General features: G+C 37.4%; 1 protein-coding gene across 1 annotated transcript in view; it reads right to left on the bottom strand.

Annotated features, from left to right (window-relative positions):
* Positions 1-15,416, bottom strand: part of THSD7A (thrombospondin type 1 domain containing 7A) — a gene marked incomplete at its 3' end in the record, with an annotated part of 196,496 nt that overhangs the window by 110,584 nt on the left and 70,496 nt on the right. The window contains exon 2 of the mRNA XM_080339999.1: positions 7,415-8,246. Within this exon, the coding sequence (XP_080196125.1) occupies positions 7,415-8,246 (832 nt within the window). The remainder of the gene's footprint in view (positions 1-7,414; positions 8,247-15,416) is intronic.

Here is a 15,416-nt window from a genome sequence, read left to right as displayed (position 1 = left end):
GGGCTTACAAGAAAGCTTGTAATAGGGTTTGTAGTGGGGCTTGTAGCTTGAGAGGGACTTGTAGTGATAGGACATGTAGTGATAGGACGAGGGATAATGGCTTTAAACTGAAAGAGAATAGATTTAGATTAGAGATAAGAAAGAAATTCTTCACCATGAGGTTGGTGAGGCACTGGAATAGGCTGCCCAGAGAAGTTGTAGATGCCCCATCCCTGGAAGTGTTCAAGGCCAGGCTGGATGGACATTTGAGCAACATGGTCTAGCGGAAAATGCCTCCACCCATGGATGATCTTTCCAACCCAAACCATTCAATGATTCTATGATTTAGATCCAGAGTTTTGGTAGCCCCCCAGAGTTATGTTAAAGACATAAAGTGTAATCTTTAAAATCTAGTCATCCTCAAGAGTTTCAGTTGATGGTTGGTACACACTTGTTTCTTTAAAGAAGTTAGTGAAAATACAGTGCCTGTGTTTTTTCCTAGTGGCAAATGTAACGAGTATCCCTCATGACATGGTTCTGATTCATTTTCTCTACAGTTGCACTGTAGTATTGGTCAGATTGTACATTGTTCTGAGAAGCTGTTAGTGCCTCACAGTATAATGGATTCTTATAAGCCCAGAAACAATGAGGTAACTTTTATTCATTTACAATTCAAGTACTGTCCACCTAAGTGCTTTTCACAAGACTACTTTCCCATGATCCTTTCACAAGTGTAATTAATTCTGCCAACAAAGATGTACAGCCAAACTAGTTTTGAAAAAAAACTCAAACCACTCAGGCTTTCTACATTACAGGGGAAAAGAAAACAGAGATTACAACTACTGTGTCAAGGAAAAATATATCGGCTAATATAGGCAAAGCAAGATGTTCTACTACACCCAAACAAGTGTCAACAACAGCTGCTGTCAGGCTATTGCAGATACCATGAGTGCCTGAGGAGACAAGAAAGCAGAAGGGTTTAGGAAGAGGTACTGTCTGTCACAGTCCAATGATACAGTGACATGTATGCATATTACATGCTATAGATAATTTTAAAATGGGTAGAGGAGGTTATTTGGAAATAGTCTACCTAGATGACTTATTAGAGGGAGGTATTTCCCTTTGTCAGTGAGAATTTTTGTTACACAGCATTAATCAGCATTTACTTTGATGCTAACTGTTAGATACATGGAGTTATTGGCAAAGAAAATACAACACAATGACAAACTTTGTGAATAAAAATATGCAATATTGATGTTAAAATAAAAATATATATTACTAAAAATTATATTACTAATATTAGTTGTGTTTCATGTATTATTTTATATTTTTTCCCTGTATTGATGCTTAGCTTTGACAATATCACTGGTTTCACCTCAGAGTCCAACATCTGGAAAAAAGTGATCAATATTAGGAGGCAGGCTGGACATTTGATTTTCAGTGGGACCACTGAAAGTTGGGCAGTGAAGTATCCAACTCTGTTCTGGGGATCTACAAGTCAAGTAGGACTCCGTGACTTCCCATCTTGTGCAGTCCTCCACTCCTTGGGGACAGCATCTCCCAGGAAGACGCTCAGCTCACATTCTGAACCATAACTGTATAAAGCTCACTGAGGAAACAGGGATATACTCTATGTCCCAGATTGTGCTTAACCGTCACATAATAAAAAGAATAAAATATGTCTAAATAAATAATACATTCTAGTTTGTTCCTTATGGGTCTATTTACAGACTATGATATGAAATAAATATAAAGATGTCCAAAATTCAGAAAAAATATCGCTTGATTCAGACTAAGAGTTTTATATATTTAGGCATATTGAAGTCAATTACCTGTCTGACAATGATGCAGAAAAGATGCATAAAAGTATAGTGTAGGAGAACCTTGTTTAAAGATCTCAGGGCCTGATTTCATTTGCCACTGTGCATCTTAATCTCTTACTAAACTAAAGCTAGAAATTCAACATAACATTCAATCATAGAGTTCATTCCTTCATTTGTAGGATTTATAGCCACAATGATTATCAGAATATGTAATTTGACCCCCATTACATTACAAGCTATTATATTTTGCTAAGACCAATTACATGTATTTGAATAAAAAATGTATTCTAGAAAGGCATCCAATCTTGGTGCTTTACACAAAAATATATGAATGTCATATATCTAAATGACAGCACAACTGTTCATTATATGAAAAGAGTTAAAATATGTTGCGTAGAAAGAAATGGTTCATTGCTGTTGTTTCAATTATTCAGAGCAGTGTGTTCTTCTCCATCTTAAATCTAGATTTTGGCATGGTATGTCAAATGTATGGCAATACTGACAAGCCACTGTCAAAACAGCAGCCTCAGTGAGATGATGGAGCAGGTACTTAGAATAGAAAGGAACACCCAGTGAATAATATTATGCGTATCCACAGAAACTATTGTCTCAACCAAAATCACATTAAAAATCTACACAATGCTTCTGACTTTCAGATTCATGGAACTTCTAAAAGCACAGTGAAAAATGGTAGGAAAGCAATATATTTGCATTCTGTTTCTTTAATAATATTTTAAATTTTAATTAACCTAATGCGTCTAACAATTACCCTGCACTTTTTAGTTATCAGAAGGTATTTCTTCCAAGATTACTGTCTTCTTCCCTGTTCTCCGTTTGTTAATAGCATGTGTCTCAGTAATTCCAAGTTAATTTATTATATCAAGACTGCATATAGGTCAAGAACCAAATATGTGATAATTACAGGTCTTCTGTTACTGAACCACTTATGACTTCTAAACACTTAGAGTGTGGTGAGCTTGGAGGCTGTAGAGCTGCATTTCCAGTAACAGAAAAAACACAGGTACACACATGCACGCTTCCATCAGATCCTCCATGAACAAGCTCAATGTTGCTTGTGCTCCTTCATCCTGACAGTGTCCTCTCTGCATAGCTATTCCCTCTCCTTCCCACAGCCTGCATCCCTGAAGCTACTTCACCGTAGCCACTGTCACCCTCATACACATCACCTGTTCTGCCTTTTGCCTCATGGAGCAGCTCAGAGAAGTACAGAGAATCTTTTAAGGCTATTTCTAAGTAAGGAAAATATTATAGGCTCTAACAAACTGAGCCACTGTATTATGGGTCTGCATCTCTCTTCTATTTGCTCTCTGACAGCACATACCTCTGGGTGACTTGCCTGCTTCTCCAAATCAATAGCATAAAGAAAGCAATAGGCTTATGCTGTATTGTTCTTTATCCTCCTCCACATAAGTCTATAATTTAAAAGGAGAGTGAGAGTCCATAAAGTCGATGGAGGCATTTGTGGTATGATTTGGAAGGTAAGCACTTGGATTAGAAAGTTTCAGAACCTGGAAAGATGAACAAAGTTAAACTGAAAGTTAAACTGCCATCCTAAAGGAGCGGACTCTCTCCTTCTGTCAATACACCCTCAGGTATTAATTGTTCACTAGTCTAAATACTCAGCTGGCCATTCTCTAATTTCTCAGTCCCTGGGTATTCAGCTTAAGGCTTGTGGCCACTAGTGAATATAGTGGCTGTGCTTCAAGCAGATACAGGTCTGTGTGAAGTAAGCTAAAAAATCAGGCATTATATATCTCAAACTGGATGTCCAAAATTAGCAAGACAATTCAATAATTTTGGCCCTACTGTCATCTCTCATGTCTCAACTATAATATAATACTGGAATAAAGAAAAGCTTAAATTCTTGCAAACTGAATAGTTAGTAAAGTGCTGAAATGAGACCATTGTGAAAACTTCCAAGAGAGAGTTTAGTTCATTGTAAGTTGCGGATATAGTTTGCTAGATATTGTATGAATGTACAGACTCAGAGATGAGGATGAAAATTAATAATAACTACTTTCTGAGAAGGACATAGGTGAAACAAATGAAACATGATCATGCGATCAAATGCATAAAGGGGCTAAACCAATCTGTGCAGAAACTGGTCAGCATTTCTTAAATTTTGGATACTTTTCTTTCCCGCCCTAGATATATCTAAAATTTTACTGTTTCTTGAATATTCGGCTTCACAAACAGGTCTCTGGCAGAGAGGTGCTGCCAAGGGAACATTAACCAGTTCTGGGAACTGCAGCAAACATGCTGGTGAGGACAGTTTCCTACTCGATCTCCTTCATTTCTCCTCCCAGGCATGGGTGTTTTGGTCCCAGCTTAACCAAGATAAAGAGGCCATATTCAAATGCTGAAGAAAGAGAAAGGAAATAGTGCAGAAATTCCTGGGATATTTTGCTTTTAAATAGGCAGTTGTATCCTTGCAGAACTGCTTTAAATACAGCTTTAACTTGCAGACATTCAGGCTCAATGATTCTTAGGAGTTGCAGGATGTCCCCACATCTGCAAACCAGCTGCTACAGGGGAACCTGATCTGCGTTGTCAGTGAATTTCGAAATCTTTGCTGGAAACATACAGGCCAAGAAGATACTCTTATTCTGTTCCATTTTTTTACAGTTGTCTGTGCTCATAACCTGGTCTAGTCCTTCCAAATATCAAATTATTTCCCCAAAAAAAGAAAAAACAAAACAAAACAAAACAAAACAAGGAAACATTTTGGAGGACCAGTATTGTCCTCTATACTAACAGCAACACTGTCCATGTTTTGCCAGTTATCCAGAGCAGTTATTTTATAAGTCAACTTAAATTACTGAATTCTTCTCCAACAATTCTATTTTTAAAACATTTTCAGTACATCAGAATTTCAGACTAAGGGAAAGATAAAGCAAATATAGGCCATGTAACACATACGTTATTGCAGAATAAGCAATACAAAATCCAATATTTCATCCTTCACAGGACTCTATGTATTGTTCACTCGGCAATAAAGTGTATAAATTACACTTTGATTTTCTTGTTTCACTTCTCTTTACCATGGTGTGCTGGTGTGTCGGGAGAATTTGCCTTTTTGAAGTTTTGCTGACAGCGTCACAGAACCATTTTCTCTGGAGCACCCTTCTGAAACTTGTTTTTTGAAACCATTTTTATACTATACCAATTTTGCTACCTCTGCAAAAAATATTACTCGCCTGAGGGTTTTTCTTCTTCTTTCAGTCATGCTGCCAGGGGGCTGATTGTTTCTGATTGCTAAATTCAAAACCCCCTGAAAATGGACTGTTCAAGCTGAAGAGCATTTCACATGAGCACGGCAGGTTTTCCAGTCACCTTACTTGTCTATTTTATTTAGTAACACAGTTACTATGTGATGGAGATTGTAAAATCATTTGAGCTGGCTGCATTGACAACGTGGGCAGAAAAATAATTCTACTGCTTGAGATTCTGTAATGCCAATCATAGAATAAAGCATTTGATCACTTAATGAATTGTGCAGTGCAAATGAAACAAATGGATATATAGCTGGCATACATAGGTCTCTAAAAGCTAAGGTATCAGTGCCAGAATTTCTCACAAGTGATTTAAACAATTTTTCTTGTTTTCACTATACAACTGGAAAAAAAAGGATTCTATGTTAAACTTCATGGGAAGACTATTAGAAACCCTTTGTGCATATATAACATAAAACTATATCCATTAGACAGCAAAATATCCGCTGCATCACTTGGATCATTTTCTCCTGTGTGAAGAATCACTCCTACATTGTATTATCTATTATTTCAGTGCCTCAAGCAAGAGGGTTTCATCTATTTCCCTGCTACAGCCTGAAATGTGCATATATGGCATAATGTGCTGAGGTGTCTGAAATTAAGACAGTGTTACTAATTTGAGTAAATGTAAAGATGGTGAGTAAAGTATGCCACATTGACTTTCAGTTATGCTTTTTTAAACTTTCTCTTACCACTTATCAGAGCCTCAGCACATGAATGTTTCTCTCTCTTACCCCTTTCTTTTTAAATATGATAGTTCTGAATTATTTGCTTAACCTTACAAAAACCTGGGGACTTTCAAACAGAGTGGCTAGCTGCTATCTGCTAGCAACCAATATGTTTAATAAATTATTCCCTGTATTTAAAGGGTAATGATGTTCCTGGGCTAGGTACAGTGTGGAGTGCATGATATGAGGCTGGAAAACAAAAGGCTAAAGGCAACTTCTTCCTGTACCAGCACTGAGCCAGGGCTCCAGCCAACGCTTGGGACTGCCTGAGGAAACTGAATTTGAAATTCCTTTTTCAGGCATTCTTTCAAGCATGAGTCAAAATCCGAAAGAACTGTAGAAAACCAGAGCTAGAAGAGACTACGAAAAACTATGCAGTCAGCCCCTCTTCCCTAACCAAGAGTTACTCAAGGTGTGTCATTACTGACATATGCATTTCTAGCCTATTCTTATAAACTTTTGAAGATGGAGGCTACACATTCCCCATGCAATCTTTTCCAGAGTTTCACTATTCACAGTTCTGAGAAGTCTGACCTCAGCAATGCTGTGATTAGCCCATTATTGCTTCTCCTATACATGTAGAGAACAGTTCATTCCATTCCTCCTTGAGATGGGTTTTTACATACTGATACACACTTCACATCTTCACTTATCTGTCACTCCTTCCAACTAAACACCACAAATCTTTCAGTTTTTCCCTCAAACCAGGGACCTCTCATCATTTTCATGTTTTACTGCTTTCTCTTGAAAGGAAATATACTCAAAAAAACGTTTACTACACTTGAAAAGGTTGAAGTGATTACAAGTTCTGTGAAGGAATGTTTAACTGGCACAACAGAAATTCCAAAGTAAAATAGCCTGAAAAAAGTTCATAAACACTACCCTAGCAGCAATGGGTGTCAGCCTCATTCAGTAAGATATCTTAGTCATTTCACAGTTCAATTAAAATAGATTAATCACGTATTGAACTACAGGGAAGGAAATAGAAAGAATCACATCAAAGACAAAACCAGATAGACTAGACTGAACGAAGATTTTTGAGTTGGATAAAGACATTCTGGGGGACAGGAGGGAAAAAAAACATAAGGTAGTGAGAGAATGCCAGGTAAAACAAACAGAAGAAAACAGGGTTGCAGAAAAACACTCAGAAGCCTATGGAAAGAGTTATCAAAACATCTGTGACTGCCAAAACTCTTGAAAAGTAAAATAATAAGCCTTAAATGCCCAACATCACCTCTTCCTAACATGCAAGACTTGATAGAGAGCAAAAACCTCCCTGAGCCCACAGAAACAGTGCAGACATTTCACAAATACCTTCAGACTTTTGGAGGTAATCTATCTGGACAGACAGAGGCTAGGGAGTTAGCACAGTTTAATGATGCACATTCATGTGATACTTAGCATGATCATCAGGACAGTTTTCATGTTTCATGTCACAGAAACATCTTCAGCTTGATAGAGTATGTTTATTTTGGAAATATTGTGTGCCTCCTGTTGAGACTCAGGATTATCTAAAATAATACCACTGTACACTTACACATGCTTTAAACAGAGAAAAATAAAGATGTGCAAATTAATAAACAGTGATTACCTCAGAGCAGCAGTTTTCCCATTTCTGTGAGTACATGTGACCTGCCTGGTTTGGTACCCAATTTGTATGTCCCAATATTTGTTCTCCTGCCTATTCTGTCTGTTTCGGTTCCTCTTCTTCTTAATTAACTCACGAGCCTCGGGATCCCGAACTGCCTTTTCTCTGTCCTTTTCCTTGTCTTTGTTCTTCCCTCGTTTCCTTGCTTGCCTTACTTGTCTCGAATGGGGCACGGAGCACGCGCTCCAGGGTCCCACGCTGAGGCTATACAGGCTTTCTTCAGCAACGCATGGGCTAGACTGACAGACCTGAAACTCAGTCAGGTTAGGACAAGCAGACCCACCAAACTGCGGTGGAGCCACAACGTGCCGAGTTCGATGCTGAAGCCCATTGCCACAGGTCTTGGAGCACTCTGACCAGGGGGCGAATTCGGCCACGATGCAGTCCTGCCGGCATGGGATGAGGCACGCCTGCTCCTGGCGGGGCTTTGGCTCAAAGTACTCACAGATGACATCCTCAGCTGGCACCCCGTTGGACTTCTGGATACAGGTGATGTCCCTTGTCTGGATCCCTTCCTCTCCTCTGAGGCACTCCAGGGGCTTCTCGTGGCTGCGGGAGAGGACAGGCCGGCACTGGTTCCAGCTGCCAATCTGCCAGTCGTACAGCTCCTTGTGCCAGTCACAGACCCGGAAACAGCTCTGCTGGTTATCAGGCCGCTCCTGCTGCTTGCAGTTCGTGGGCAGCGTGGTCCAGCCTTCCACATGGGCGCACCACACCGCTCGCGTCTGGATGCCACCTGGACCGCATTCATCTCCCATGCATCTCCCCCACGGACCTGGAAAACAAGAGAAGATGCTAACACTGCAAACTTAATTGTTTTTCTGCCATGGTGCAAAACCAAGTTCACAGAACTCGGGGTTGCATTTCCTACATGTCTAAGAATCTAATTCTGGAGAAACTTGAACTTTGAAAACACAAATCAAGTATGGAATTATTCTCCATCTCCTATTTTTATGATTACAGATACATATCACTTTTTATGTTAGACAAATCGAATATTTAATTTCAAGAACATATACAGGAATTAATCACATTAGAGAACTAAGAACTGAGTAATCACAAAATCATCATGTAATTTTGACTAGCAAGATAGGAGTCAAAGTCCTCCCCTCCAAGGCATGAAGCTAATCTTTTCTCTCACCTGCATGAATACCCTTTCCTGGACTGTTTTGGTTTTTGCTTGTCATTTCTACTGAATCACTCTTCATCCCCTGATGCCAACTCATATTGCATTCTCTTCCTTCCATATTATGTTAAATAATGAGAACAACGACATATTACATTTTGAAAAATAGCGGTAATTTCAGGTAAGCCACTTCTACTCTTTCCTTTATTATAACTAAAGTAAAAATTAAAAACCAGTTAAGGAGTATTTGTTCCACACAATCTGTGAAATTATTATACGGAATAAGTTCCTGAAGACAGAGACATGCCAGCTGGTAACTCTCCAAAGAACAGAAATTATCACTTTTTTAAAATCCCTAAGGTCTACGGTAAATACTCAATATGTTGTTATAATTAGCATCAACAAAACCAGTAAAACCTGTATTCTTGAAAGCTCATATGGTTGCTTTTCCATTGTTAAAAACTATAATATTCACCTGGTTCAACTCAAAAAATCTGCAAATCAAAGAGTAAAAAAACCTGTATTTTTCAGGGTTTTTTTTAAGATGTCCCCTCATATATATCATGCCCTGACTTACTATGAAAGAGGAAAAGAACAAGCAGTTCAGAAAAAAAACTGTAACCATTTCCCAAAGAAAGGATGTCTAACTGCCCACAGTTGGTCACACAGAAGACAATTTATCCGACTATGCAGTGCTCATGTCCCATGAAGAAATTTGGAACAGGTCACACAATCCTCATTGTTCTGAATGACTCCAGTAACAAGACTATTTGCGTCAATAAAGCTGTGGGAGGTTCTGGGCTGAGCCTTTGTTATTTCCAAAGCAGGTTAACAGAATAATTCTTGTACCACAGTAGAGTAGGGTACAAATTATTTATAACACTTTATCATTGAATGACTGAAAGGAATATGAAGCCACATCTTATTATTGATTCCCACAAGCTTAAACTTTTCAGTGACTTCAATGTAATTTTCAGCTGTTCATCCAACATCAGCTTCAGTTAGCACCCTGGAAATGGGCTGATGACAGTCCATATACTTAGTCTCTGCTCCTCATTGCCTCTTTTTTAAGCAGACACTACAGCTGAATAGTTTGTTTATAGTTCTAAAATCCTAAGCATTAATACTTTATAGCAATGCCAGATGGCAGAGACCGATAGAGCCCATAGAAACTCAACAGCTTACTTTAACCCAATTGTCTTATTTGGCGGAAAGAAGAGGAATTACCATTTTGTTACTTTCTTTAGCTTTCAAAAATAAAAAATAAAAATAAGAGATGTATTTATAGCAATATGAACACAAACTTGCTACAACCAAGATTATTCTGAGAAATACCTTTACTTTGGAATTTTTGTCCTATATTGGACAATAATTTCTGTCATCCACATTAATCAATATTTCTACCAGTTAAGTTATCCACATTTTTTTTGTATCATCACAAGGCATTGTTGTTAACCTCAAATACTTGCTGAGGAATGTCGTTGCCATACATTCTTTATATGGACCTCAAAAAGAGAGAGAGAGGAAGCTCCTTTGCAATTCCATTTACAGGTACCTATTTCTCTCTACAAATTATAACAAGATACTTCGAAATTAAGTGGCCCCAAACAAATTGCAAGCAACAAGGCCAGGCATGGTTCTCATTTGAAAATAACCACAAAAAAAGCAGAAAATAAATGTTTCTGAACTGAGTAAAAAGGTTTTGTGACTTTGTCCAAATAACAAGAAATGCATCCCAAAGTAGCCCTAATACAGTGTCACTTTGATTTTGGTGTTTTTTTGTTGTTTTGTTTGGTCGTTTTGTTGTTTGTTGGGGGGTTTGTGTGTGGTTTTTTGTTTGGTTTGGTTTTGTGGTTTTTTGTATTTTCTTTGTTGTTGTTTGTTTGTTTGTTTCTCATTGCCACAGACTGAAGAGAAAGCACTCAGTACATGCTTACATTTGTTTGCCTGCTGGTCAAGACCTAACTGAAGATACATGATCAAAAAAACATGAAGGCAGAGGCTTTAAATGATCCTGAGAAGTATGAGAAAACCATGTACAAGTCACCTGAAACATATGTTTTACATTATATCATGACTATGGACAGCACATTTATCAAAACATTTGTAAATGTGAAATTTTAGGGTAAAATTAATCTCACGGAAACTAGTGTAGTATAGATATGCAACTTTGCTGTGAAAGAAATCAGCAGAACACAGTATAAAGAGTCTCACCCACCACTATCACTTAAAGGCTACAAGAGCTGTGGGGTGGCTGCACTTTCACAAATCCTAAGCTGATGTTAAGCACTAGTAACAACAAAAGTCTTTAGGAAAGCTGTTGAGCCTAGTCAAGGCCCCATACGATGTTTTAATTTGCTCTTTATGAATATTCTTTAGGTTCTCTCTGTCCCACTGAAGCAGTCTTCACACAGACACTCTGATCTCCCTGCTGTGCACTGATCCAGTTACGCCTGGGCAATGGGATGTATGTGAGCTCAGACCATTTCAGACTGAGGGAAAGAAGCTGCTGCTGTGAATGCAAAGTAGTTTTTCTTAGAATTTGGTTTGAAACATATATAGATGAATGAGACATAGTTTACCTGTAGAGTAAGCTCTGCATGTCTCATGAAAATACCATAATTTATCCGCTCTGTCTTTAATCAGCGTTTTACAAATGGCAGTTAAAGGAATAAATAAAGAAGCAAGCTTCTTTTTCTGTTGTTGGGAGTTGTTACTGAAGTCTTAGTGAGTTTAAAATGTCATTTGTAATTCTTTGTCTTCTAAAGAGATTACTGTGAAATACAATATTAAGATTCCCTCTAAGCTTCTGGAGGATTAACATTTATTTTTTTTTAGGGAGCAGGAAAGTAAGTGAATTAACCATCACTGCAAGTTTATTCTGAAATTTCAGGAAGTTATTACAATTGAGGCAAAAAAATCAAGACAAAGCTCCCACTAAACCACTGATAGCTCTGCAGCTAAGAACAAAGTAAGCAATTACAGTATTTAATCTTATATATTAATTATCACTATTTGAAAAAGAAAAAAACTAATTTTAAACTTTGACTCAGGGCAGATAATTCTATCTGAAAATACCTTGAGCACTTCTCCACATAGAAATACAAAAACAAAAAAAAAGACAAAACAAGGCCTCAACTATCCCCAAACCTAAAACTAAAAATGTCTTAAAACACTGAGCAAGACATTAGTCCAATTTTTAACAATTGAGGATTACACTACTGATTTCATCTGAATTTTGCTTTACTTTCAGTAAGAAATGGTTTTGACCCATTTTGTGTTACTGGTTTGGTGCCTGTAAGTAGTATTAACAGTTTAATGCCAGAGAGAGACTCAGACTGCACAAGACAATGAGCAGCTTAGTTTCCAGTATTTTGAGAGGATTTTATTTAAAGAGACTATTGAGGAAGTGATTAGCAGAAATCTACTTTTCCTAAGTTCAGAAACAAGCTAACCTTATCCATATTGGAGACCTCAAATTTCTTTTTATTATGAGGAGGTTGTGATGAGGGCCAAGAAGGTTAACTGGGTGATACAGACTGAGAATCAGAATGACAGCAGTATTACAAGATACAGTTCAAGTCTAAGCAGTAAATCTCGAGAGAGGTCAAAAAGACACAGATCAAGAAGTCTTTGAAGGACTCGGCAGATGACAGTGAATGCAAACTGCAGCCCCTGATAGTGCAGCCGGTCAAGGAGCAGGATGAACAGCAGACTACCAAGAATATAACAGCATCATAGCTGCCACCAAAATCACTGCAGATCCACTAAATTAAAATATGATAAGCATGTCTATAACTTGGTACAGTGTACCTATATTTGTTTTATACAATTATGGCAGCAAAGAAAAAAAACAACTGCTGATGCAACAAAGTATTTTTATAGCAGGCAGTAGCTAATTGTGGAAGTCTAAACAGGAAACTGAGTCTCACTGATAGAGGCATATTGCCTGTTACACTGGCAAGAAGTAACACAGGAAAATGTAATAATTCTAGATAAATTATTGATAGCTTTCTTTTTTTTCCCAACTGCATACAGAATCTGAGATGCTGCCAACACTACAAGCTGGAAAGACAGTTTCTGTAATTTATACTGTTGGGAGTGCCAAGACAGTAGAAGATCATTGATAGACAAAACCTTTATTTTTGCCTCTTTCTCACCCGTGGCGGGACTCCCTGGGTGCTATATGATTTGCTGCTTGCTCTGTTTGCCAGCAAACTCTCCCCTCCAGGAGTGCTATGGATCACCTTGACTGCCGTTTCTGTTTAATGCTTTTGTCTTTCTCAGCTCCTCTTTCAGAGGTTGAAAAGAACAAGCAAGGCAGTGTCTGCATCAAAGAAAATTGTTCAGGATATGTAAGATAGATAAAAAAGGAAAGGAGTCGCTACATAATAAAACATAACACCTGTGATTCAGAGGAAGATAATGGAGAATCATATATGCCTACAAATGATTTGACTCCTGGGTCAAATGTTTTATTTCCTGATAGTATAAGGGAAAGTGACTAAGCCACGTGGTAGTTCAAATAATTTCAGAATCTGAAAAACAAGTTCTTAACATTTCTCATATTAAAAAGGAAATATAAAAATTAACATTAAAAACCAGTGATGTAGATTAATCTAATCTACAAAATTCACATTGTTTCTCGAACTTCCCAGGGCACACTTTCAAATAATGGGAGAAAGATAAAGGTGAACTTGAAAGTATATAAAAATCAGCCACTTAGAAATCTTTCTAGCTGAGCACAAAATTATTAAGGCAGTTCATAAGTGTGGGCTCTTTTATTTTTTCCCCTATTAGTACCCCTTGGGAAAATACACTCACACATGTTTCTGATATTATCAATGGTGCAGTAATTAACATTATCCATCTGGTTTTGAATTTTTCATAAAATAATGAACGTAACACACATGAATCAAACCCAAGAGTAACCATACCAGCTTAAATTTTGACATCAACATCACAAAAATCATAACATTTATTTTATGTTTCCCTAACTAAACAATTTCATTCTAGAACCTTACAAATTACTGAAACAAAATTTTCCTTTTTTTTTACTCCGGCAAGTACTTCTTTTGTATAGTAGAAAACTGGTCTATCTTAAACAAGGTTGTGTGCTTCTTAACAACAACAAAAAAAAGAATTTAACATGCTTTCCCAGTGTTGATGCAGTGGCCTCCTCTGCCATAATTCATGGTAGCTTTAACACCATGTTTGACTTGGTAGAGGGACTTTTTGTCTGCTTTGTGCTTTTTCTGCCTTAACATTGTGACAATTTTAATAATGATTTTTATTTTTTTTTTCAATCTGTTGTAAACGTGGAGAGGGTAAAAGGCATCTATTTCTGTAATACAAGAAAACACATAAAGAAACAAAATGGTCTCAAAAATTTTCTCATTTATTTACTATAATGCTAATTCATCCCTCATACAGTCAGGCCTGAAAACCTAGTTTAAAAAAAAAAAAAAAGAAAAAAACAAAGAGAGAGAGAGAGAACCCAACCACCTCCTTATACTTGTCACTGTTTAATATTTATTTTGTTGCTCTGCCTGTGCAGATTCAATTTTTTAAATAAACTGCACCAGGCCTCACACTTTTCATGCCACCTTTATTCTAAAAGTAATTTGAATGTACAGCAGCATAGCACCCTGAAAATCACTATCTACACCAAAGCTATTGAGAGCCTCCAGCTCACAGTAGCAGTGTAACATGATAATCAGAAGTATATGCTAGCACATACACAAACATGAAAGGCTGACAGCTCACAGTGCAGAACTGTCTTTGTGTTGTTGTCATAACCTGTAATGAAATCCTTTCCATTATGCTTATTAAGAACTTAAGCTAATTCTTAAAACAGATTTTAGAAAATTTTTCCTCCAAACCTTTTTTTTTTTTTAGCATAAGTTTCTCTAACTATTCATTTTTCATTTACATACTATACAGTAGCAGCCAAAATGAATATTGAATGAATACAGGAAAGGAATACTTAATTGAAGCAGCATGCTTTAAAGAGAAATAGAACTTCTATGTTCTACAAAGCAATCGCAATTGCTTTGAGCCTCTAATGATGTTGTAATAAATACTTCTGACACTGTAAGATACTGAATACCATTTCTTCTACTCCACAGCTTGTTTACATATAAAGCTGGTTCATGAACTTAGTTTCATTAGAGGTGGTGTTAAACCACACTAACTTATTCCTCAAACTCCTCTCCTTATGTTCTCTCTCTAGTCACACTACTGGCTGAAAAGCCAGATAATACTCTTATGACAAAATGATGAGTCCCACACATGGCAGACACTCTTGCAGGCTTTTTTAAGTTGGATCAAAGGCTTTATTAACCTTTGCTTGTACCTCTCTGACACATATCTGGGCTATTTTTTTCTGATTATTAACAGTCGAAAGCTGCTCTGTATCTCCTGTGTGAGACAGCTGTACTGAGTCACACCAAAGACCTACCTACCCCAGTATCCATCTCCTAGAGCAACACAGAACACAGGGTTGAAGAAGGTATAGAAAGAAGGTATAGATGGTGAGCATCTATGAAGCCTTCCCTGGTACCCTCCCAGCATCCCATCATTTCCAGTTCACACACCATAGTAGATGCGTTGGTATAACCCTTCTAATATAATAAATACTTATACATGGACATCAGATGAAGAACATTCATGTGTTCTTCAACTGCCTTCTAACAATCATCAGTTTTAGAAAGCACATTAGAAACTCCTAAATTTGCTGTTCTTTTTTTCCATGCAAGGCTACCAGAAACGCAATGACAGAAAATGCGTGGCATGAACATATTTTTTCTTATGCAGTTG

This window comes from Nesoenas mayeri (assembly GCF_963082525.1).
Source record: "Nesoenas mayeri genome assembly, chromosome: 2".
Classification (NCBI taxonomy): domain Eukaryota; kingdom Metazoa; phylum Chordata; class Aves; order Columbiformes; family Columbidae; genus Nesoenas; species Nesoenas mayeri.
Note: the sequence above shows the minus strand (reverse complement) of the source record. Positions and strands in the feature narration are given on the sequence as shown.